The sequence below is a fragment of the Pecten maximus genome, chromosome 4 (assembly GCF_902652985.1).
Source record: "Pecten maximus chromosome 4, xPecMax1.1, whole genome shotgun sequence".
NCBI lineage: Eukaryota > Metazoa > Mollusca > Bivalvia > Pectinida > Pectinidae > Pecten > Pecten maximus.
This window is the reverse complement of record NC_047018.1, coordinates 16,032,083-16,059,531: the sequence shown is the minus strand read 5'-3', so window position 1 is coordinate 16,059,531 and position 27,449 is coordinate 16,032,083. Positions and strand designations below refer to the sequence as shown.

The 27,449-nt window shown below is 38.3% G+C and overlaps 1 protein-coding gene across 2 annotated transcripts in view; it reads left to right on the top strand.

The window, feature by feature from the left end:
• The first annotated feature begins 9,900 nt into the window (after positions 1-9,900).
• The window catches only part of LOC117325366, a 202,530-nt gene continuing 184,981 nt past the window's right edge, over positions 9,901-27,449 (top strand). For both annotated transcript variants that reach the window (XM_033881531.1, XM_033881532.1), the window contains exon 1: positions 9,901-10,543. In XM_033881531.1, the coding sequence (XP_033737422.1) occupies positions 10,433-10,543 (111 nt within the window). In that variant the 5' untranslated portion in view covers positions 9,901-10,432. The remainder of the gene's footprint in view (positions 10,544-27,449) is intronic.

Here is a 27,449-nt window from a genome sequence, read left to right as displayed (position 1 = left end):
TAGGGGGTACTTGGCCCCTCGGTATTCAATTCTAGCGCTCAAATGAAGTCTCAGGTCGCTACTGCTATAACATTCTGAGAGAACATACAACTGATGGTATTTTAACCCGCCCTGATCACTATAGCTAATACATTGTGATATATAATATTTGTATTCACTTAAACATTGATGTCAATATTTATTAGTTTCATAGCAGTAAGAATAAAGAAAGTTTTTGCAAACTGTATGAATCTGTTGTAAAAGCGTTCACACATTTTTGATACCCTATGGAACTAAAGGATATTGATATCAATACTTATAATTCATTTCTGAAACTGTATTTGAAATCTAAAACACTCTTTATATACAATCTTAGTAAATTACTTATTTGATAAGGGATTCTTCTGAACAATAGTGCCGTCTTGACTTCCCAATGAAAACTGTACGATTCTGTGTGGAATTATCTCTCTATTCTTACCGCTATGAAACTAAAAAATATTGACATCAATGTTTAAGTGGATGCAATTTTTTTTAAATATCATTTAAGAACCAATGAACGTCACATGAATGTTATGCATTACGTCACATTGGATTTCTGTTATGATAACGTAGAAGTCATTATCACACACAACTGTCAGAGTGAAATGTTTTAACGAACATAACACAAAGCACCAGTGGTTTGAGGACATTGTATCCATCAGTTAGCCTAGGCAGTCATGCAGCTTCCGTCGGTCTTCTGCCCTAAACCGTTCCTCTACAAGATACTCCTTCAGAATGCCTGCTCAGAAGTCAATGAAGTTTCTTTTGGACCATGTCGATGTTGTGTTTCTTTTGGACCATGTCGATGTTGTGTTTCCTTTGGACCATGTCGATGTTGTGTTTCTTTTGGACCATGTCGATGTTGTGTTTCTTTTGGACCATGTCGATGTTGTATCCAACGTAATCAATTCGTTTTAAAATGTTACTCCTTTATTACACACGGGAACATTCTATCGCGAGTTTCCGAGGACACTTCCATATCACACTACTGTATCTGTAACTGACAAACTTTACGTCTCTGCTAAAATGTTTATAACATATCGCTTCATTTATAGGCAAAACTGCATTTTTTCAACGCGAGACACATTTTTAAACGTCATCGGCACGTTCAAGAAGACGGCGTTTTCACATGAAATTATGTCAAACAGTCATTGATATTTCTACTGAGTGTGGTACAACTACTTGTTAGCGAGTGTCAGTGTGGTAGTAACAGTGTCGGTCTGTACGTCAATGTGAGACCTACTGAGTGTGGTACAGGACACAATCTACCAGGTAGAGACAGTGTCGGTCTGTACGTCAATGTGAGACCTACTGAGTGTGGTACAGGACACAATCTACCAGGTAGAGACAGTGTCGGTCTGTACGTCAATGTGAGACCTACTGAGTGTGGTACACAATCTACCAGGTAGTGACAGTGTCGGTCTGTACGTCAATGTGAGACCTACTGAGTGTGGTACAGGACATAATCTACCAGGTGGCGACAGTGTCGGTCTGTACGTCAATGTGAGACCTACTGAGTGTGGTACAGGACACAATCTACCAGGTAGAGACAGTGTCGGTCTGTACGTCAATGTGAGACCTACTGAGTGTGGTACACAATCTACCAGGTAGTGACAGTGTCGGTCTGTACGTCAATGTGAGACCTACTGAGTGTGGTACACAATCTACCAGGTAGAGACAGTGTCGGTCTGTACGTCAATGTGAGACCTACTGAGTGTGGTACACAATCTACCAGGTAGTGACAGTGTCGGTCTGTACGTCAATGTGAGACCTACTGAGTGTGGTACAGGACACAATCTACCAGGTAGAGACAGTGTCGGTCTGTACGTCAATGTGAGACCTACTGAGTGTGGTACAGGACACAATCTACCAGGTAGTGACAGTGTCGGTCTGTACGTCAATGTGAGACCTACTGAGTGTGGTACAGGACACAATCTACCAGGTAGAGACAGTGTCGGTCTGTACGTCAATGTGAGACCTACTGAGTGTGGTACAGGACACAATCTACCAGGTAGTGACAGTGTCGGTCTGTACGTCAATGTGAGACCTACTGAGTGTGGTACACAATCTACCAGGTAGAGACAGTGTCGGTCTGTACGTCAATGTGAGACCTACTGAGTGTGGTACAGGACACAATCTACCAGGTAGTGACAGTGTCGGTCTGTACGTCAATGTGAGACCTACTGAGTGTGGTACAGGACACAATCTACCAGGTAGTGACAGTGTCGGTCTGTACGTCAATGTGAGACCTACTGAGTGTGGTACACAATCTACCAGGTAGAGACAGTGTCGGTCTGTACGTCAATGTGAGACCTACTGAGTGTGGTACACAATCTACCAGGTAGTGACAGTGTCGGTCTGTACGTCAATGTGAGACCTACTGAGTGTGGTACACAATCTACCAGGTAGAGACAGTGTCGGTCTGTACGTCAATGTGAGACCTACTGAGTGTGGTACAGGACACAATCTACCAGGTAGAGACAGTGTCGGTCTGTACGTCAATGTGAGACCTACTGAGTGTGGTACACAATCTACCAGGTAGAGACAGTGTCGGTCTGTACGTCAATGTGAGACCTACTGAGTGTGGTACAGGACACAATCTACCAGGTAGTGACAGTGTCGGTCTGTACGTCAATGTGAGACCTACTGAGTGTGGTACAGGACACAATCTACCAGGTAGTGACAGTGTCGGTCTGTACGTCAATGTGAGACCTACTGAGTGTGGTACACAATCTACCAGGTAGAGACAGTGTCGGTCTGTACGTCAATGTGAGACCTACTGAGTGTGGTACACAATCTACCAGGTAGAGACAGTGTCGGTCTGTACGTCAATGTGAGATCTACTGAGTGTGGTACACAATCTACCAGGTAGCGACAGTGTCGGTCTGTTCGTCAATGTGAGACCTACTGAGTGTGGTACACAATCTACCAGGTAGAGACAGTGTCGGTCTGTACGTCAATGTGAGACCTACTGAGTGTGGTACACAATCTACCAGGTAGAGACAATGTCGGTCTGTACGTCAATGTGAGACCTACTGAGTGTGGTACACAATCTACCAGGTAGAGACAGTGTCGGTCTGTACGTCAATGTGAGACCTACTGAGTGTGGTACAGGACACAATCTACCAGGTAGTGACAGTGTCGGTCTGTACGTCAATGTGAGACTTATTGAGTGTGGTACACAATCTACCAGGTAGAGACAGTGTCGGTCTGTACGTCAATGTGAGACCTACTGAGTGTGGTACACAATCTACCAGGTAGCGACAGTGTCGGTCTGTACGTCAATGTGAGACTTATTGAGTGTGGTACACAATCTACCAGGTAGTGACAGTGTCGGTCTGTACGTCAATGTGAGACTTATTGAGTGTGGTACACAATCTACCAGGTAGAGACAGTGTCGGTCTGTACGTCAATGTGAGACCTACTGAGTGTGGTACACAATCTACCAGGTAGAGACAGTGTCGGTCTGTACGTCCGTCAATGTGAGACCTACTGAGTGTGGTACAGGACACAATCTACCAGGTAGCGACAGTGTCGGTCTGTACGTCAATGTGATACCTACTGAGTGTGGTACACAATCTACCAGGTAGTGACAGTGTCGGTCTGTACGTCAATGTGAGACCTACTGAGTGTGGTACACAATCTACCAGGTAGCGACAGTGTCGGTCTGTACGTCAATGTGAGACCTACTGAGTGTGGTACACAATCTACCAGGTAGTGACAGTGTCGGTCTGTACGTCAATGTGAGACCTACTGAGTGTGGTACACAATCTACCAGGTAGAGACAGTGTCGGTCTGTACGTCAATGTGAGACCTACTGAGTGTGGTACACAATCTACCAGGTAGAGACAGTGTCGGTCTGTACGTCAATGTGAGACCTACTGAGTGTGGTACAGGACACAATCTACCAGGTAGTGACAGTGTCGGTCTGTACGTCAATGTGAGACCTACTGAGTGTGGTACACAATCTACCAGATAGTGACAGTGTCGGTCTGTACGTCAATGTGAGACCTACTGAGTGTGGTACAGGACACAATCTACCAGGTAGAGACAATGTCGGTCTGTACGTCAATGTGAGACCTACTGAGTGTGGTACAGGACACAATCTACCAGGTAGAGACAGTGTCGGTCTGTACGTCAATGTGAGACCTACTGAGTGTGGTACACAATCTACCAGGTAGAGACAGTGTCGGTCTGTACGTCAATGTGAGACCTACTGAGTGTGGTACAGGACACAATCTACCAGGTAGAGACAGTGTCGGTCTGTACGTCAATGTGAGACCTACTGAGTGTGGTACACAATCTACCAGGTAGTGACAGTGTCGGTCTGTACGTCAATGTGAGACCTACTGAGTGTGGTACAGGACACAATCTACCAGGTAGAGACAGTGTCGGTCTGTACGTCAATGTGAGACCTACTGAGTGTGGTACACAATCTACCAGGTAGAGACAGTGTCGGTCTGTACGTCAATGTGAGACCTACTGGGTGTGGTACAGGACACAATCTACCAGGTAGAGACAGTGTCGGTCTGTACGTCAATGTGAGACCTACTGAGTGTGGTACACAATCTACCAGGTAGTGACAGTGTCGGTCTGTACGTCAATGTGAGACCTACTGAGTGTGGTACACAATCTACCAGGTAGAGACAGTGTCGGTCTGTACGTCAATGTGAGACCTACTGAGTGTGGTACACAATCTACCAGGTAGCGACAGTGTCGGTCTGTACGTCAATGTGAGACCTACTGAGTGTGGTACAGGACACACTCTACCAGGTAGAGACAGTGTCGGTCTGTACGTCAATGTGAGACCTACTAAGTGTGGTACACAATCTACCAGGTAGAGACAGTGTCGGTCTGTACGTCAATGTGAGACCTACTGAGTGTGGTACACAATCTACCAGGTAGAGACAGTGTCGGTCTGTACGTCAATGTGAGACCTACTGAGTGTGGTACACAATCTACCAGGTAGAGACAGTGTCGGTCTGTACGTCAATGTGAGACCTACTGAGTGTGGTACACAATCTACCAGGTAGAGACAGTGTCGGTCTGTACGTCAATGTGAGACCTACTGAGTGTGGTACACAATCTACCAGGTAGAGACAATGTCGGTCTGTACGTCAAAGTGAGACCTACTGAGTGTGGTACAGGACACAATCTACCAGGTAGCGACAGTGTCGTACTGTACGTCAAAGTGAGACCTATTAAGTCCTTGTATTGTATAATATAAGGTTGTATAGGCTATGTGTACCACAAACGACTTCAGTCAAGTACTTCTGTCAAGTATCTCATATTACCGGGAAATGTTGACTGTGCATAATTCAAGTACTTCTTTCAAGTATGCTTTGTTAACTTCCGGGAAATGTTGTCGAAACCTTATGCTATTTTAAACTCAATACCTGTCATAATTCTTCCTTTAATTTGAATTGTCTGTATATGCTGTACCCGAATAAATGTCTGCGTCCCATATACATGTATATATACAACCGTGCTCGTGGACTGGCCCCTGGGCCTAACTTCACCCTAGGGATCTAGTCCTTTGGCTATAAGAAGGACATTCGTGTGATCCCCATCCAATATATCAATACAATCACGGTCGGTGGGTCCTGTTCCACCCTTCGTGACGTCGATCCCTGGCCATAACCTGAAAACGGCACGTGAGATCCCCACTCTGTAGTCATATAATTATTATGAACAACTTATAGGCATGAGAAGACAAAAGCGTTCTAAACAATATGATGATAGTTACCAGGAACCAAGGGACGGATATTATCATGCTATCTGGATTTGCAACCGGATTCGGTCCCTCCCATTTAATCTCGATTGGCCACGGAGTCTGGTTCTACCCATTTATTAGTCCTTGTTCACAAGACCTACATGATCCTTGGAGGCCTTTTCCATTAATACAGGATCCTTGTATTATTTGAACGCGTATCTTGCATTTCAACAAATACTGCTAAAAGTTTCCTAGGAACCATGTACTTTATTAATGATAGATTGATATAGAAGGGAAGAAGAGGTGGGGGTATTTGGCCACGTCGGTTGCTAAGTATTCAGATAAGCACTACTTTGCATGTAAGCCCCTTGTTGAACGTCATTGTACTGTAAACCCCCTGTTGAACGTCATTGTACTGTAAACCCCTTGTTGAACGTCATTATACACTGTAAGCTCCTTTTTGAATGTAATTGTACACAGTAAGCCCCTTGTTGAACGTCATTGTACTGTAAACCCCCTGTTGAACGTCATTGTACACTGTAAGCCCCTTATTGAACGTCATTGTACACTGTAAGCTACTTGTTGAACGTCTCTGTACACTGTAAGCCCTTGTTGAACCTCATTGTACACTGTAAGCCCTTTGTTGAACGTCATTGTACACTGTAAGCTCCTTGTTGAACGTCATTGTACACTGTAAGCCCCTTGTTGAATGTAATTGTACACTGTAAGCCCCTCGTTGAACGTCATTGTACACTGTAAGCCCCCTGTTGAACGTCACTGTACACTGTAAGCCCCTTGTTGAACGTCTCTGTACACTGTAAGCCCTTGTTTAACCTCATTGTACACTGTAAGCTCTTTGTTGAACGTCATTGTACACTGTAAGCTCCTTGTTGAACCTCATTGTACACTGTAAGCCCTTTGTTGAACGTCACTGTACACTGTAAGCCCCTTGTTGAACGTCATTGTACACTGTAAGCCCCTTGTTGAACGTCACTGTGCACTGTAAGCCCTTGTTGAACCTCATTGTACACTGTAAGCCCCTTGTTGAACGTCATTGTACACTGTAAGCTCCTTGTTGAACGTCATTATACACTGTAAGCCCCTTGGTGAACGTCATTGTACACTGTAAGCCGCTTGTTGAACGTCAGTGTACACTGTAAGCCCCTTGTTGAACGTCATTGTACACTGTAAGCTCCTTGTTGAACGTCATTGTACACTGTAAGCTCCTTGTTGAACGTCATTATACACTGTAAGCCCTTTGTTGAACGTAATTGTACACTGTAAGCCGCTTGTTGAACGTCACTGTACACTGTAAGCCCCTTGTTGAACGTCATTGTACACTGTAAGCTCCTTGTTGAACGTCATTGTACACTGTAAGCTCCTTTTTGAATGTAATTGTACACTGTAAGCCCCTTGTTGAACGTCATTGTACACTGTAAGCCCCTCGTTGAACGTCATTGTACACTGTAAGCCCCTTATTGAACGTCATTGTACACTGTAAGCCCCTTGTTGAAGGTCATTGTACACTGTAAACCCCTTGTTGAACGTCACTGTACACTGTAAGCCCCTTGTTGAACGTCACTGTACACTGTAAGCCCCTTGTTGAACGTCTCTGTACACTGTAAGCCCTTGTTGAACCTCATTGTACACTGTAAGCCCTTTGTTGGACGTCATTGTACACTGTAAGCCCTTTGTTGAACGTCACTGTACACTGTAAGCCCCTTGTTGAACGTCATTGTACACTGTAAGCCCCTTGTTGAACGTCACTGTGCACTGTAAGCCCTTGTTGAACGTCACTGTACACTGTAAGCCCCTTGTTGAACGTCATTGTACACTGTAAGCTCCTTGTTGAACGTCATTGTACACTGTAAGCTCCTTGTTGAACGTCATTATACACTGTAAGCCCCTTGTTGAACGTAATTGTACACTGTAAGCCGCTTGTTGAACGTCATTGTACACTGTAAGCTCCTTGTTGAACGTCATTGTACACTGTAAGCCCTTTGTTGAACGTCATTGTACACTGTAAGCTTGTTGAACCTCATTGTACACTGCAAGCCCTTTGTTGAACCTCATTGTACACTGTAAGCTCCTTGTTGAACGCCATTATACACTGTAAGCCCTTTGTTGAAAGTCATTATACACTGTAAGCCCCTTGTTGAACGTAATTGTATACTGTAAGCCCCTTGTTGAACGTCACTGTACACTGTAAGCCCCTTGTTGAACGTCATTGTGCACTGTAAGCCCCTTGTTGAACGTCATTATACACTGTAAGCCCCTTGTTGAACGTCATTGTGCACTGTAAGCCCCTTGTTGAACGTCAATGTGCACTGTAAGCCCCTGCAGGGCCCTTGGACGTCATTGGACTTGTTGGGCCCTTGTTGGATGTCATTGGACTTGTTGGGCCCTTGTTTTATGTCATTGGACTTGTGGGCCCCTTGTTGTATGTCTTTGGACTTGTTGGGCCCTTGTTGTATGTCTTTGGACTTGTTGGGCCCTTGTTGTATGTCTTTGGACTTGTTGGGCCCTTGTTGTATGGCATTGGACTTGTTGGCCCCTTCTTGCAAGCCATTGGACTTGTTGGCCCCTTCTTGAACGTCATTGGACTTGTTGGGCCATCGCTAAATTTCATTTAATGGTTGGTCCATTGTTGAAGTCATAGGAATTTAGGTCTCATGTTGAACTTCATTGACAAATTGACGTCATTGCCAGTGACATTTTATTCGCAAGGGTCGTAATGTTGTCTGTGATATTAACTGTGTATTCCTATGAAATTAGTGCGGAATTTACATTGATTGTTATAACGAGTCTAATAGCATCCTCAGATTAGGACGATAGCCGAGAGAGACAATGGCTCGTCAATCGTTACAACGCGGCAGCACAGCAACCAAAGAGAGACAATTCCAACATATTGTTCCAGACACATCGATACAGGGATATCTTCAGTTCGATCAGATTTCCTACTACATGTGATCCAAAAAAGTTAAAATAACATTAGTTTCTCTATACATACAGAACCGTTCTGGTATATATCTTGTTTGTAAATCCCTCCTAAACGTTCCGTAAAAACCAACTACGGATGGTATATACACCAATGTCATGTAACGTACAGTGTAATGTATATTATGTTCAGTATAAGGTGTATCATGAACAGTATAAGGTGTATCATGTACAGTATAAGGTGTATTATGTAGAGTGTAAGGTATATTATGTACAGTATAAGGTATAATATGTACAGTGTAAGGTATATTATGTAGAGTGTAAGGTATATTATGTAGAGTGTAAGGTATAATATGTACAGTGTAAGGTATATTATGTACAGTATAAGGTGTATTATGTAGAGTGTAAGGTATATTATGTACAGTGTAAGCTATATTATGTACAGTGTAAGGTATATTATGGACAGTGTAAGCTATATTATGTACAGTGTAAGGTATATAATGTACAGTGTAAGGTATATTATGTACAGTTTAAGGTATATTCTGTACAGTGTAAGGTATAGTATGTACAGTGTAAGGTATATTCTGTACAGTATAAGGTATATTATGTACAGTGTAAGGTATATTATGTACAGTGTAAGGTTCATTATGTACAGTGTAAGGTTCATTATGTACAGTATAAGCTATATAACGTACTGCGTTATATAGATACATTATATATAGTACCAGATTGGTACATTATGCATTGTGTGTAGTGCATGACAGATATATAATGGCGTGTTTAAGTCAAACACCACTAGGAAAAATAGATCTAAATAAAACAATGGCTCCCACAAATAAGGTTATCAACATCGGCCGTGACTGTGCGGCGCTCTCCCAACCATCTTCCTCATTGATTTTCTTGTGACGTCCTGCCCTTCCCACGGGCAAGTCGGGAATGCATGGCCGTCCCTGTTTTTGTTTTTGTTGATGTCATTGTGTAATTATCGCTCGATTGATCAGCCTCCTCGCTCCAGAACGGCAGTCGTCTCTCTTGGTTCAGAAACACAAGCCACTGCAGCAAATATATGCAATATGCAAACGTGACTCTCGGAAAATCGAACGTATTATTAGATAGATGATTGGTTGTCATGGTTTCCCGGTACCACTCGTTGCATTATCATATTAAATGCGGATGAAATTTTCATGAATTACTGAGTCATGTGACTTGGGTATCGCGAAGTTCGCCGAGAAGATCATGGTGGTGTGGTGCAGCAATGGAAGAGACGATCTGACGTTTGGATGTTCTGGTGACGTTTGGACAGTTTGCTGCCGTATTAGAGGACACATCGGTACCATGTTACAGGGGAAATCGGCGACAGGAGGCGCCCCATCCTCCAAAATAGTCACACGCATGTGAAATTCAACAAGCTTTTATGTTGACGATACCGTCGGTGTATTGGAATTTTCTATGAAGGGTAGTTGATGTTGTTTACATAATGCTATGTGAGATTCGCTGTACAATCGCAGTGTCAATATAAGTGTTTTATGCAGTGAAATACTTTGTATATGGTATTATTTTTTTTTGCATCTGACAATGGATTTGATGCGGTTCTAGGAAAGGGGGCGTTTCAATGATGCCCGCCATTATTGTTTTCAAATCCAGCGAAAATGTCCAACTATTTCGCCAAAATGGATAGCTACGGTGGGTCGTGGAAAGTAAGAATGCTAGACTCAATGGAAAGAAACTACTGGAAATGGAAGAAATCTCCCTTCTAAGTAAGCAATGGGGAAGAAAATTCAGTGTATCGGGCGCTATGTGATGGACGGCCTTACCTTGGGTAAGGGGAACTTTGCCCGTGTGGAGTTAGCGACACATGGAGTTACCGCATGCAAGGTATGTGTTCACTATTTCTACAATTGTGTGTTTTATTGTAATGTAGTAAAAGGATGCTAATGGGTATTGTTGCTGATGCTGAGCGACAGGTGCCCGCTACAACAGGCATGTCGGAGCACGGGCGGTCTTCAGTGCGTGACGGTCACGGGTGACGGGTGTCTGCCCGCAGTGGCACCCGTGTCACCAAATACACTACCAAAACACCCCACTTTAAATATTGCATTAGTTAGAGAGCCTTGGTTGCTGAAGATGGAACATTATAATTGCAAATTTTGTACGGCGCAGGATGTGTAGGTTAGTCTGGGCAAGCTCACTACGACAATCCCACACGGCACGCCTCCATGTTTTACCGTCACACAGATACGAAATTATCTTTTACAGCAGTTTCATTTTTAAAGTAGCATTAGAAAATGCGGAACATATCTCATAAATATCATAGATGTACAAAAGCTCCATACAAAATGCAAAACAAACATATCTTGTTTTAAAACCCAGATCTTCTATGGTGATAAGTTGTAAACTAACGTGGCTTTTGTGCCTTTAAATTTAGAATTGATAAAACTACTTACTATGCTCTGCCTTATTCAATATTTGAGAAAAATTACTCTGCTCTGCCTTATTCAATGTTTGAGAACTAATAGGTGCCGTATTTTAGAAATAATAATTAAGAATGTTAAAACTAACTCATGCACTATTTTAAGATGTTTTAACTTATTCTTATTTTGAATTTGAATACTAGCATGTTTTGCCTTATTTAGAAATGGTTTACTAATATATTATGCCTTATTTATAAATGGTTAACTAATCTGTTATGCCTTATTTAGAAATGTTAACTAATATGTTGTGCCTTATTTAGAAATGGTTAACTAATATGTTATGCCTTATTTAGAAATGGTTAACTAATATGTTGTGCCTTATTTAGAAATGGTTAACTAATATGTTATGCCTTATTTAGAAATGGTTAACTAATTTGTTATGCCTTATTTAGAAATGGTTAACTAATATGTTGTGCCTTATTTATAAATGGTTAACTAATATGTTATGCCTTATTTAGAAATGGTTAACTAATATGTTGTGCCTTATTTAGAAATGGTTAACTAATATGTTATGCCTCATTTAGAAATGCTTAACTAATATGTTGTGCCTTATTTAGAAATGGTTAAGTAATATGTTGTGCCTTATCTAGAAATGGTTAACTAATATGTTGTGCCTTATTTAGAAATGGTTAACTAATATGTTATGCCTTATTTAGAAATGGTTAACTAATATGTTGTGCCTTATTTAGAATATGCAAACCAATTTGTTGTGCCTTATTTAGAAATGAGTAACTGATATGTGATGCCTTATTTAGAAATAGTTGACTAACCTTATTTAGACTTTATAAGCTAACATGTTGCACCTTATAAAGAACTTGTCAACCAACATATTGTGCCTTATTCAGACTTTGTATTACTGCACAGTCACTACACATTTACAGAATAGTATTCCAAACATACAAACTATAACACCACATGTTTACAGATATCACAACACATTTACATAATGTTACACCACACATTTACAGAATACTACACCACTACACATTTACATGTTACACCACACATTTACAGAATACTACACCACTACACATTTACATGTTACACCACACATTTACATGTTATACCACACATTCACAGAATACTACACCACACATTTACATGTTACACACACATTTACAGAATACTACACCACACATTTACATAATGTTACACCATAAATTTACATAATGCTACACCACACATTTACAGAATGGTACACCACACATTTACAGAATGGTACAACACACATTTACAGAATGGTACACCACACATTTACAGAATACTACACCACACATTTACAGAATACTACACTACACATTTACATAATGTTACAACACACATTTACATGTTACACCACACATTTACATGTTACACTACACATTTACATGTTACACCACACATTTACAGAATACTACACCACACATTTACATGTTACACCATAAATTTACATAACGCTACACCACACATTTACAGAATACTACACCACACATTTACAGAATACTACACCACATATTTACATAATGTTACACCATAAATTTACATAATACTACACCACACATTTACAGAATACTACACCACACATTTACATGTTACACCACACATTTACATAATGTTACACCATAAATTTACATAATGTTACACCACACATTTACAGAATGTTACACCACACATTTACAGAATACTACACCACACATTTACATGTTACACCACACATTTACATAATGTTACACCATAAATTTACATAATGCTACACCACATATTTACAGAATGGTACAACACACATTTACAGAATGGTACACTACACATTTACATGTTATGCCACACATTTACAGAATACTACACCACACATTTACATAATGTTATACACCACACATTTATAGCATATTACACCTTGGTGTACAAACTAATACACCACACAACAACAGAATATTACAAAACACATTTCTGTTTTTTTTTACATAATATTACACTGTTCATATAGATATTACACTGTTCATATACATAATAGTATTACACTGTTCATATAGATAATATTACACTGTTCATATACATAATAATATTACACTGTTCATATAGATAATATTACACTGTTCATATACATAATAATATTACACTGTTCACATAATAATATTACACTGTTCATATACATAATAATATTACACTGTTCATATATCTGATATTACACTGTTCATATATATGATATTACACTGTTCATATAGATATATTACACTGTCCATATGCTGATAATATGTAGATAATATGTATATATTCATTTATGTAATGCTACACTGTTCATATGTATCATATTAAACAGTTCATATAGATAACATTACAGTTTTTACATAATATAATTCTGTTCATACACATTATAATTCACTGTACACTGATGTTTGACTGTACACTGATGTTTGACTGTACACTGATGTTTCATTGTACACCGATGTTTCACTGTACACTGATGTTTCACCATACGCTGATGTTTCACTGTACACTGATGTTTCATTGTACACTGATGTTTTACTGTACACTGATGTTTCATTGTACACCAATGTTTCACTGTACACTGATGTTTCACCATACTCTGATGTTTCACTGTACACTGATGTTTCATTGTACACTGATGTTTCACTGTACACTAATGTTTTACTGTACACTGATGTTTCATTGTACATTGATGTTTCTTTGTACACCGATGTTTCACTGTATACTGATGTTTCACCATATGCTGATGTTTCACTGTACACTGATGTTTCACTGTACTCTGATGTTTCACATGTACTTTGATGTTTCATTGTACAATGATGTTTCACTGTACACTGATGTTTTACTGTACAATGACATTTCATTGTACATTGATGTTTCATTGTACACTGTTTCACTGTACACTGATGTTTTACTGTACACTAATGTTTTACTGTACACTAATGTTTTACTTTACATTATTTCACTGTACACTGATGTTTAATTGTACACTGATGTTTCATATGTACACTGATGTTTCACTGTACACTGATGTTTCAGGTGTACTCATATGTTTCATTGTACACTGATGTTTCACAGTACACTGATGTTTCACAGTACACTGATGTTTCACTGTACACTGATGTTTCAGGTGTACTCAGATGTTTCATTGTACACTGATGTTTCACTGTACACTGATGTTTCACAGTACACTGATGTTTCACTGTACACTGATGTTTCAGGTGTACTCAGATGTTTCACTGTATACTGATGTTACAGTAGAATATTCATGCTGGGACAATTGATAAAATAAAATAATCTTCTTCCTGTTCCAGACTCATTTTTACATTAATAGATAGGCTTCCTGTTTCAGAATGTATTTCCATATAAGCAATTGATCTTCCTGTTTCAAACCTGTTTTAGAATGTATTTCCATACAATAGTTGACCTTCCTGTTTCAGAAGGCTATCCCATGGACCTGTTTTAACTTCCTGTTTCAGATGAATGTTTCCAAGGAAATTATTTTATTTTCTGTTTCACAAGATATTACCTTACATATTGTAATAAAAACACTTCCTGTTTAAATTGTTTGCATTTTAGTTTGATGCTGGTAATGGGACAAACTATTTAGGTTGTGCTGTTTAAGTATCATTTTAAAAATGCTCAGTGATGTGGAATTTATTATTCTATATACTTAACAACATCAGTGTGTTCATAAATTTTACTTTTTCAAATCATTTTATCTGTGAAAAAAAAGATGGCACTCAAATGGGAGAACCAGCTAAGTAAATTTTGGTTAGTTGGGCAGACCAAATCAGCCTCGTTTCATTTAAAATTATTTCTTCCAATGGGTGATGTAAACAGGCTTTTCATTGGTTAATAATCATGTAGCAATGAAAAAAACACACCAGCATCTATGCTCTTTTTTTCTTGTATGAAACATTGTGAAGGTAATCACTTTATAAGAAACTTCAGGATATTTCTGTTACATGAAACATGAGGTATTTTGGTTGTATGCAAGATGAGAGTATTTCTGTTGTATGCAAGATGAGGGTATTTCTGTTGTATGCAAGATGAGGGTATTTCTGTTGTATGCAACACGAAGGTATTTCTGAAGGTATTTCTGTTGTATGCAAGATGAGGGTATTTCTGTTGTATGCAACACGAAGGTATTTCTGAAGGTATTTCTGTTGTATGCAAGATGAGGGTATTTCTGTTGTATGCAACACGAAGGTATTTCTGAAGGTATTTCTGTTGTATGCAAGATGAGGGTATTTCTGTTGGATGCAATATGAAGGTATTTCTGAAGGTATTTCTGTTTTATGCAAGATGAGGGTATTTCTGTTGTATGCAACACGAAGGTATTTCTGAAGGTATTTCTGTTTTATGCAAGATGAGGGTATTTCTGTTGTATGCAAGATGAGGGTATTTCTGTTGCATGCAAGATGAGGGTATTTCTGTTGTATGCAAGATGAGGGTATTTCTGTTGTGTGCAAGATGAGGGTATTTCTGTTGTATGCAAGATGAGGGAATTTCTGTTGTATGCAACACGAAGGTATTTCTGAAGGTATTTCTGTTTTATGCAAGATGAAGGTATTTCTGTTGTATGCAACACGAAGGTATTTCTGAAGGTATTTCTGTTTTTTGCAAGATGAGGGTATTTCTGTTGTATGCAAGATGAGGGTATTTCTGTTGTATGCAAGATGAGGGTATTTCTGTTGTATGCAACATGAAGGTATTTCTGAAGGTATTTCTGTTTAATGCAAGATGAGGGTATTTCTGTTGTATGCAAGATGAGGGTATTTCTGTTGTATGCAACACGAAGGCTTACCTCTTGCTTCCCAGTATTTTAGATATTAGATAGAGGGATGTATTCACATTTATTGCTAGAATATACTATTAGTTAAGAGAGGGTTATTGGTGAAATGAAAGCTACTAGAATGTAATTTTAGTTAAGAGAGGGTTGTTGGTGAAATGAAAGATACTAGAATGTAATATTAGTTAAGAGAGGGTTGGTGGTGAAATGAAATCATTAATTAACAGATGTTTGCATGTTCAAAAGAACAATCCAATTTTAATGATTGGATTATCGAGGTCACTGTGCCTTCTAGGCACTCAGGTAGAAATAAAAGCATCATCTGTCATATTTTGATGTAAATTTTTTGTAACATTTTTTTGCCATCCATATATTTTCAAGCATAATACATACTTGGTAGATATCTAACAATCCTTAAATGCCCAGTGAGGTGTCTGTCGAGCATAACCATACAACAATTGCTTTGATGTTTGAAAACATTTGTTGTGGACAGAGCCTGAAGAGGATAGAAAATTAATTTAATTAGTTGATCATTGTACAAAGCTCTGTCGAATCACATGGTTTGTTTGGAGGTACATTACCTCAGGCATTTTGTGTGAAACTGTTACAAAATCAATTACTCTGGAAAACCACAACAATGTGTAAATATAAACAGTGACATATAAATACACAAAGTGATGTATAAATGTATACAGTGATGTATTAATGTACACAGTGATGTATTAATGTACACATTTACGTTTAAATGTACACAGTGACATAATAATTTACAAAGTGATGTATTAATGTACAAAGATATGTATAAATGTACAAAGTGATGTATTAATGTACACTGATGTATTAATGTACAAAGTGGTGTGTAAATGTACAAAGTGATGTATAAATGTACACAGTGATGTATTAATGTACACAGTGATTTATTAATGTACACAGTGATGTATTAATGTACAAAGTGATTTATTAATGTACACTGATGTATTAATGTACAAAGTGATGTATTAATGTACACAGTGATGTATTAATGTACACAGTGATGTATTAATGTACAAAGTGATGTAAAATGTACAAAGTGATGTGTAAATGTACAGAGTGATGTATTAATGTACACAGTGATGTATTAATGTACAAAGTGATTTATTAATGTGATCAATTAAGTATAAATGTACACAGTGATGTATAAATGTATGTGTATAACAATGTATCAATTATTCCCTGCAAAATGCATTTGCGTAGGTATTGATATGGGCTTTGTGCGTATGTTTGTCTATGCATCCATGTGTGTATCCGTCTGTCCAATTACCAATTATGATGCTTAACTCCAAAACCTGGTAATGCATTGCTGTAGTGGTCTAGTGGTGCCTGCTGTTATGGCATAGTTTGTATTTTTCATAATTTTCCTGTAACCAAATAAAGATATGCTTAAAAACTTTAATATTTCTGTTCCCAAATGTATCAATTAAAAACTTTTAAAGATAACTTCAAGTAACCTGGAACATACCTTGCTCTAGTGGTCTAGTTGTGCCTTTCGGTATGAAGTGGTCTGTATTTATATATGTGTATGTGTGGTGGTACATGTGTGAGGTGTGTATGTGTGGTGGTACATGTGTGAGGGGTGTATGTGTGGTGGTACATGTGTGAGGTGTGTATGTGTGGTGGTACATGTGTGAGGTGTGTATGTGAGGTGGTACATGTGTGAGGAGTGTATGTGTGGTGGTACATGTGTGAGGTGTGTATGTGTGGTGTTACATGTGTGAGGTGTGTATGTGTGGTGGTTACATGTGTGAGGTGTGTATGTGTGGTGGTACATGTGTGAGGTGTGTATGTGTGGTGGTACATGTGTGAGGTGTGTATGTGAGGTGGTACATGTGTGAGGAGTGTATGTGTGGTGGTACATGTGTGAGGTGTGTATGTGTGGTGGTACATGTGTGAGGTGTGTATGTGTGGTGGTACATGTGTGAGGTGTGTATGTGTGGTGGTACATGTGTGAGGTGTGTATGTGAGGTGGTACATGTGTGAGGTGTGTATGTGTGGTGTTACATGTGTGAGTGTATGTGGTGTGGTACATGTGTGAGGTGTGTATGTGTGGTGGTACATGTGTGAGGTGTGTATGTGTGGTGGTACATGTGTGAGGTGTGTATGTGTGGTGGTACATGTGTGAGGTGTGTATGTGTGGTGGTACATGTGTGAGGTGTGTATGTGTGGTGGTACATGTGTGAGGTGTGTATGTGTGGTGGTACATGTGTGAGGTGGTGTATGTGTGTGTGGTGTGTATGGATTGGGTGTGTAGGTGTGTATGTGTGGGTGTGTCATGGTGTAGGTGGTGTATGTGTAGGTGGTACATGTGTGAGGTGTGTATGGTGTATGTGTAGTGTGTACAGTGGTGTGACATGGTGAGTGTTGTTGTGTGGGTACATGTTGAGGTGTGTATGTGTGGTGTGTACATGTGTGAGTGTATGTGAGGTGGTAATGTGTTGAGGTGTGTATGTTGTGTGGTAATGTGTGGAGTTTGTGTGTACTGGTGTGGTGGTACATGTGTGAGGTGTGTATGTGTGGTGTTACATGTGTGAGTGTATGTGTGGTGGTACATGTGTGAGGTGTGTATGTGTGGTGGTACATGTGTGAGGTGTGTATGTGTGGTGGTACATGTGTGAGGTGTGTATGTGTGGTGTTATATGTATGAGGTGTGTATGTGTGGTGGTACATGTGTGAGTGTATGTGTGGTGGTACATGTGTGAGGTGTGTATGTGTGATATTACATGTGTGACTTGTGTATGTGTGACATTACATGTGTGAGGTGTGTATGTGTGGTGGTACATGTGTGAGGTGTGTATGTGTGATATTACATGTGTGAGGTGTGTATGTGTGACATTACATGTGTGAGGTGTGTATGTGTGGTGGTACATGTGTGAGGTGTGTGTGTGTGTGCGGTGTAACCTGTGTGAGGTGTGTATGTGTGATATTACATGTGTGATGTATTGGCAATGGACTACATGTAGTGTGTGTATGGGTGTTGGTACACATATGAGTTGTATGAATATTGATTTTGTTCATCCCTTGCCTTTGCGATCACATGACCTACAGGACTAACTGTCCTAGAGGTACTAATTGAATTGTTAAATCTTACCTTTACCATCCTAGAAGAGCCAATTAACATTGAGTCTGAGTCACTGAGTCATTTAGGTATGATGGAGTATGTGGGGTTTTTGTGGTATTGTGAATCAAAATCTCATTATCACATTTAAATAGTGTGTATTTGTAACATAAATTTAAAGCTAGGATCCTACAGGACTAACTGTCCTAGAGGTACTAATTGAATTGTTAAATCTTACCTTTACCATCCTAGAAGAGCCAATTAACATTGAGTCTGAGTCACTGAGTCATTTGAGGTATGATGGAGGATGTGGGGTTTTTGTGCAGACAATATTTGTAGAATCAAAATACTCATTAATCACATTAAAAATTACTCTGATATATTGTAAACATAAATATTAAAGCTAAAGGAGGAACACAATAGCTAATGATATAAAAACTGACCGGTAGACACACAAAGACTAATCTGTTACTGTTTGATTTTACTTGAATCCTTCCATATTACCACTAAACCAAATAGTCATGTAGAGATTATTGATCCAGACATGTGCCCACTATGGCTCAACACTATCATATTATGAAAGCTGGGAGGTTCATAGTATCATCTGAGGGTGTCCATAATGCTGAGGAGTATGGAGGTCTATAGCTGTTATGAGTAGGGAGGTCCATAAAACTGAGGAGTAAGGAGATATATAACTGTTAGGAGTAGGGAGTTGTATAACACTGTTAGGAGTAGGGAGGTGTATAACACTGTTAGGAGTAGGAAGGTGTATAACACTGTTAGGAGTAGGGAGGTGTATAACTGTTAGGAGTAGGGAGGTGTATAACACTGTTAGGAGTAGGGAGGTGTATAACACTGTTAGGAGTAGGGAGGTGTATAACACTGTTAGGAGTAGGGAGGTGTATAACACTGTTAGGAGTAGGGAGGTGTATAACACTGTTAGGAGTAGGGAGGTGTATAACACTGTTAGGAGTAGGGAGGTCTATAACTGTTAGGAGTAGGGAGGTGTATAACACTGTTAGGAGTAGGGAGGTGTATAACACTGTTAGGGGTAGGGAGGTGTATAACACTGTTAGGAGTAGGGAGGTGTATAACACTGTTAGGAGTAGGGAGGTGTATAACACTGTTAGGAGTAGGGAGGTATATAACTGTTAGGAGTAGGGAGGTGTATAACACTGTTAGGAGTAGGGAGGTGTATAACACTGTTAGGAGTAGGGAGGTGTATAACACTGTTAGGAGTAGGGAGGTGTATAACTGTTAGGAGTAGGGAGGTGTATAACACTGTTAGGAGTAGGGAGGTGTATAACTGTTAGGAGTAGGGAGGTGTATAACACTGTTAGGAGTAGGGAGGTGTATAACACTGTTAGGAGTAGGGAGGTGTATAACACTGTTAGGAGTAGGGAGGTGTATAACACTGTTAGGAGTAGGGAGGTGTATAACTGTTAGGAGTAGGGAGGTGTATAACACTGTTAGGAGTAGGGAGGTGTATAACTGTTAGGAGTAGGGAGGTGTATAACACTGTTAGGAGTAGGGAGGTGTATAACACTGTTAGGAGTAGGGAGGTGTATAACACTGTTAGGAGTAGGGAGGTGTATAACACTGTTAGGAGTAGGGAGGTGTATAACTGTTAGGAGTAGGGAGGTGTATAACACTGTTAGGAGTAGGGAGGTCTATAGCTGTTAGGAGTAGGGAGGTGTATAACACTGTTAGGAGTAGGGAGGTGTATAACACTGTTAGGAGTAGGGAGGTGTGTAACACTGTTAGGAGTAGGGAGGTGTATAACACTGTTAGGAGTAGGGAGGTGTATAACACTGTTAGGAGTAGGGAGGTGTATAACACTGTTAGGAGTAGGGAGGTGTATAACACTGTTAGGAGTAGGGAGGTGTATAACACTGTTAGGAGTAGGGAGGTGTATAACTGTTAGGAGTAGGGAGGTGTATAACACTGGTAGGAGTAGGGAGGTGTATAACACTGTTAGGAGTAGGGAGGTGTATAACTGTTAGGAGTAGGGAGGTGTATAACACTGTTAGGAGTAGGGAGGTGTATAACACTGTTAGGAGTAGGGAGGTGTATAACTGTTAGGAGTAGGGAGGTGTATAACACTGTTAGGAGTAGGGAGGTGTATAACACTGTTAGGAGTAGGGAGGTGTATAACACTGTTAGGAGTAGGGAGGTGTATAACACTGTTAGGAGTAGGGAGGTGTATAACACAGTTAGGAGTAGGGAGGTGTATAACACTGTTAGGAGTAGGGAGGTGTATAACACTGTTAGGAGTAGGGAGGTGTATAACACTGTTAGGAGTAGGGAGGTGTATAACACTGTTAGGAGTAGGGAGGTGTATAACACTGTTAGGAGTAGGGAGGTGTATAACACTGTTAGGAGTAGGGAGGTGTATAACACTGTTAGGAGTAGGGAGGTGTATAACACTGTTAGGAGTAGGGAGGTGTATAACACTGTTAGGAGTAGGGAGGTGTATAACACTGTTAGGAGTAGGGAGGTGTATAACACTGTTAGGAGTAGGGAGGTGTATAACACTGTTAGGAGTAGGGAGGTGTATAACACTGTTAGGAGTAGGGAGGTGTATAACACTGTTAGGAGTAGGGAGGTGTATAACACTGTTAGGAGTAGGGAGGTGTATAACACTGTTAGGAGTAGGGAGGTGTATAACACTGTTAGGAGTAGGGAGGTGTATAACACTGTTAGGAGTAGGGAGGTGTATAACACTGTTAGGAGTAGGGAGGTGTATAACACTGTTAGGAGTAGGGAGGTGTATAACACTGTTAGGAGTAGGGAGGTGTATAACACTGTTAGGAGTAGGGAGGTGTATAACACTGTTAGGAGTAGGGAGGTGTATAACACTGTTAGGAGTAGGGAGGTGTATAACACTGTTAGGAGTAGGGAGGTGTATAACACTGTTAGGAGTAGGGAGGTGTATAACACTGTTAGGAGTAGGGAGGTGTATAACACTGTTAGGAGTAGGGAGGTGTATAACACTGTTAGGAGTAGGGAGGGTGTATAACACTGTTAGGAGTAGGGAGGTGTATAACACTGTTAGGAGTAGGGAGGTGTATAACACTGTTAGGAGTAGGGAGGTGTATAACACTGTTAGGAGTAGGGAGGTGTATAACACTGTTAGGAGTAGGGAGGTGTATAACACTGTTAGGAGTAGGGAGGTGTATAACACTGTTAGGAGTAGGGAGGTGTATAACCCTGTTAGGATAGGAGGTGTATAACACTGTTAGGAGTAGGGAGGTGTATCAACACTGTTAGGAGTAGGGAGGTGTATACACTGTTAGGAGTAGGGAGGTGTATAACACTGTTAGGAGTAGGGAGGTGTATAACTGTTAGGAGTAGGGAGGTGTATAACACTGTTAGGAGTAGGGAGGTGTATAACACTGTTAGGAGTAGGGAGGTGTATAACACTGTTAGGAGTAGGGAGGTGTATAACACTGTTAGGAGTAGGGAGGTGTATAACACTGTTAGGAGTAGGGAGGTGTATAACACTGTTAGGGGTAGGGAGGTGTATAACACTGTTAGGAGTAGGGAGGTGTATAACACTGTTAGGGGTAGGGAGGTGTATAACACTGTTAGGAGTAGGGAGGTGTATAACACTGTTAGGAGTAGGGAGGTGTATAACACTGTTAGGAGTAGGGAGGTGTATAACACTTTTAGGAGTAGGGAGGTGTATAACACTGTTAGGAGTAGGGAGGTGTATAACACTGTTAGGAGTAGGTAGGTGAATAACACTGTTAGGAGTAGGGAGGTGTATAACACTGTTAAGAGTAGGGAGGTGTTTAACACTGTTAAGAGTAGGGAGGTGTATAACACTGTTAGGAGTAGGTAGGTGAATAACACTGTTAGGAGTAGGGAGGTGTATAACACTGTTAGGAGTAGGGAGGTGTATAACACTGTTAGGAGTAGGGAGGTATATAACACTGTTAAGAGTAGGGAGGTGTATAACACTGTTAGGAGTAGGGAGGTATATAACACTGTTAAGAGTAGGGAGGTGTATAACACTGTTAGGAATAGGAAGGTGTATAACACTGTTAGGAGTAGGGAGGTATATAACACTGAGGAGTAGGGAGGTGTATAACACTGTTAGGAATAGGAAGGTGTATAACACTGTTAGGAGTAGGGAGGTGTATAACACTGTTAGGAATAGGGAGGTATATAACACTGTTAAGAGTAGGGAGGTGTATAACACTGTTAGGAGTAGGGAGGTGTATAACACTGTTAGGAGTAGGGAGGTGTATAACACTGTTAGGAGTAGGGAGGTGTATAACACTGTTAGGGGTAGGGAGGTGTATAACACTGTTAGGAGTAGGGAGGTGTATAACACTGTTAGGGGTAGGGAGGTGTATAACACTGTTAGGAGTAGGGAGGTGTATAACACTGTTAGGAGTAGGGAGGTGTATAACACTGTTAGGAGTAGGGAGGTGTATAACACTTTTAGGAGTAGGGAGGTGTATAACACTGTTAGGAGTAGGGAGGTGTATAACACTGTTAGGAGTAGGTAGGTGAATAACACTGTTAGGAGTAGGGAGGTGTATAACACTGTTAAGAGTAGGGAGGTGTTTAACACTGTTAAGAGTAGGGAGGTGTATAACACTGTTAGGAGTAGGTAGGTGAATAACACTGTTAGGAGTAGGGAGGTGTATAACACTGTTAGGAGTAGGGAGGTGTATAACACTGTTAGGAGTAGGGAGGTATATAACACTGTTAAGAGTAGGGAGGTGTATAACACTGTTAGGAGTAGGGAGGTATATAACACTGTTAAGAGTAGGGAGGTGTATAACACTGTTAGGAATAGGAAGGTGTATAACACTGTTAGGAGTAGGGAGGTATATAACACTGAGGAGTAGGGAGGTGTATAACACTGTTAGGAATAGGAAGGTGTATAACACTGTTAGGAGTAGGGAGGTGTATAACACTGTTAGGAATAGGGAGGTATATAACACTGTTAAGAGTAGGGAGGTGTATAACACTGTTAGGGGTAGGTTAAACTGTATGTATGTTATACTGTATGTATGTTATACTGTATGTTTGTTATACTGTATGTATGCTACACTGTATGTATGTTACACTGTATGTTATACTGTATGTTATACTGTATGTTATACTGTATGTTATGCTGTATGTTATACTGTTTGTTATACTGTATGTTATACTGTATGTATGTTATACTGTATGTTATACTGTATGTATGTTATACTGTATGTATGTTATGCTGTATGTATGTTATAGTGTATGTATGTTATAGTGTATGTTATACTGTATGTATGTTATACTGTATGTATGTTATAGTGTATGTTATACTGTATGTTATGATGTATGTTATACTGTATGTTATAATGTATGTTATACTGTATGTATGTTATACTGTATGTTATGATGTATGTTATAATGTATGTTATACTGTATGTATGTTATACTGTATGTTATACTGTATGTATGTTATACTGTATCTTATACTGTTTGTTATACTGTATAATGGTAAACTATATGTTATACTGTATGTTATACTGTATATTATACTATATGTTATACTGTATATTATACTGTATGTTTGTTATACTGTATGTTATACTGTATGTTATACTGTATGTTTGTTATACTGTATGTTATACTGTATGTTATACTGTATATTATACTATGTGTTATACTGTATATTATACTGTATGTTTGTTATACTGTATGTTATACTATATGTTATACTGTATGTTATACTGTATGTTATACTGTATATTATACTATATGTTATACTGTATGTTATACTGTATATTATAATGTATGTTTTACTGTATGTATGTTATACTGTATGTATGTTATACTGTATGTTATACTGTATAATGGTATACTATATGTCATACTGTTTGTTATACTGTATGTTATACTGTATGTATGCTATACTGTATGTATGTTATACTGTATGTTATACTATATGTTATACTGTATGTTATACTATATGTCATACTGTTTGTTATACTGTATGTTATACTGTATGTTATACTGTATGTTATACTGTATGTTATACTGTATGTATGTTATACTGTATGTTATACTGTATGTTATACTGTATGTATGTTATACTGTATGTATGTTATACTGTGTTATACTGTATGTATATTATACTATATGTTATACTGTATGTTATACTGTATATTATAATGTATGTTTTACTGTATGTATGTTATACTGTATGTATGTTATACTGTATGTTATACTGTATGTATATTATACTATATGTTATACTGTATGTTATACTGTATATTATAATGTATGTTTTACTGTATGTATGTTTTACTGTATGTATGTTATACTGTATGTTATACTATATGTCATACTGTTTGTTATACTGTATGTTATACTGTATGTATGCTATACTGTATGTTATACTATATGTTATACTGTATGTTATACTATGTCATACTGTTTGTTATACTGTATGTTATACTATATGTTATACTGTATGTTATACTATATGTCATACTGTTTGTTATACTGTATGTTATACTGTATGTTATACTGTATGTTATACTGTATGTATGTTATACTGTATGTTATACTGTATGTATGTTATACTGTATGTATGTTATACTGTATGTTATACTGTTTGTTATACTGTATGTTATACTGTATGTATGTTATACTGTATGTTATACTGTATGTATGTTATGCTGTATGTATGTTATACTGTATGTATGTTATACTGTATGTATGTTATACTGTATGTTATACTGTATGTTATACTGTTTGTTATACTGTATGTTATACTGTATGTTATACTGTTTGTTATACTGTATGGTAAACTGTATGTTATACTGTATGTTATACTGTATAATGGTATACTATATGCTATACTGTTTGTTATACTGTATGTTATACTGTATGTTATACTGTATATTATACTATATGTTATACTGTATAATGGTATACTATATGTTATACTGTTTGTTATACTGTATGTTATACTGTATGTTATACTGTATGTTATACTCTACGTTATACTGTATGTATGTTATACTGTATGTTATACTGTATGTTATACTCTACGTTATCCTGTATGTTATACTCTAGGTATATATTATACTATATAATGGTATACTCCGGGTTATATATTATACTATATAATGGTATACTGTGGGTTATATATTATACTATATAATGGTATACTGTGGGTTATATATTATACTATATAATGGTATACTGTGGGTTATATATTATACTATATAATGGTATACTCCGGGTTATATATTATACTATATAATGGTATACTGTGGGTTATATATTATACTATATAATGGTATACTCCGGGTTATATATTATACTATATAATGGTATACTGTGGGTTATATATTATACTATATAATGGTATACTGTGGGTTATATATTATACTATATAATGGTATACTCCGGGTTATATATTATACTATATAATGGTATACTGTGGGTTATATATTATACTATATAATGGTATACTGTGGGTTATATATTATACTATATAATGGTATACTGTGGGTTATATATTATACTATATAATGGTATACTGTGGGTTATATATTATACTATATAATGGTATACTGTGGGTTATATATTATACTATATAATGGTATACTCCGGGTTATATATTATACTATATAATGGTATACTGTGGGTTATATATTATACTATATAATGGTATACTGTGGGTTATATATTATACTATATAATGGTATACTGTGGGTTATATATTATACTATATAATGGTATACTGTGGGTTATATATTATACTATATAATGGTATACTGTGGGTTATATATTATACTATATAATGGTATACTGTGGGTTATATATTATACTATATAATGGTATACTGTGGGTTATATATTATACTATATAATGGTATTCTCCGGGTTATATATTATACTATATAATGGTATACTGTGGGTTATATATTATACTATATAATGGTATACTCCGGGTTATATATTATACTATATAATGGTATACTGTGGGTTATATATTATACTATATAATGGTATACTGTGGGTTATATATTATACTATATAATGGTATACTGTGGGTTATATATTATACTATATAATGGTATACTGTGGTTATCTATTATACTATATATGGTATACTGGCGGTATATATTATAATATATAATGGTATACTGTGGGTTATTATTTAATATATAATGGTATAATGTGGGTTATATATTATACTATAATAATGGTATATGTGGGTTATATAGTAGTATATATAATCGTATACTGTGGGTTATATTTATACTATGAATGGCTATACTCCGGGTTATATATTATACTATATAATGGTATACTGTGGGTTATATATTATACTATATAATGGTATACTGTGGGTTATATATTATACTATATAATGGTATACTGTGGGTTACTAACTCCCCTTTTAGATCTGTTGTTTACCATGTAATGACGAGTAATACTTTCCCAATGG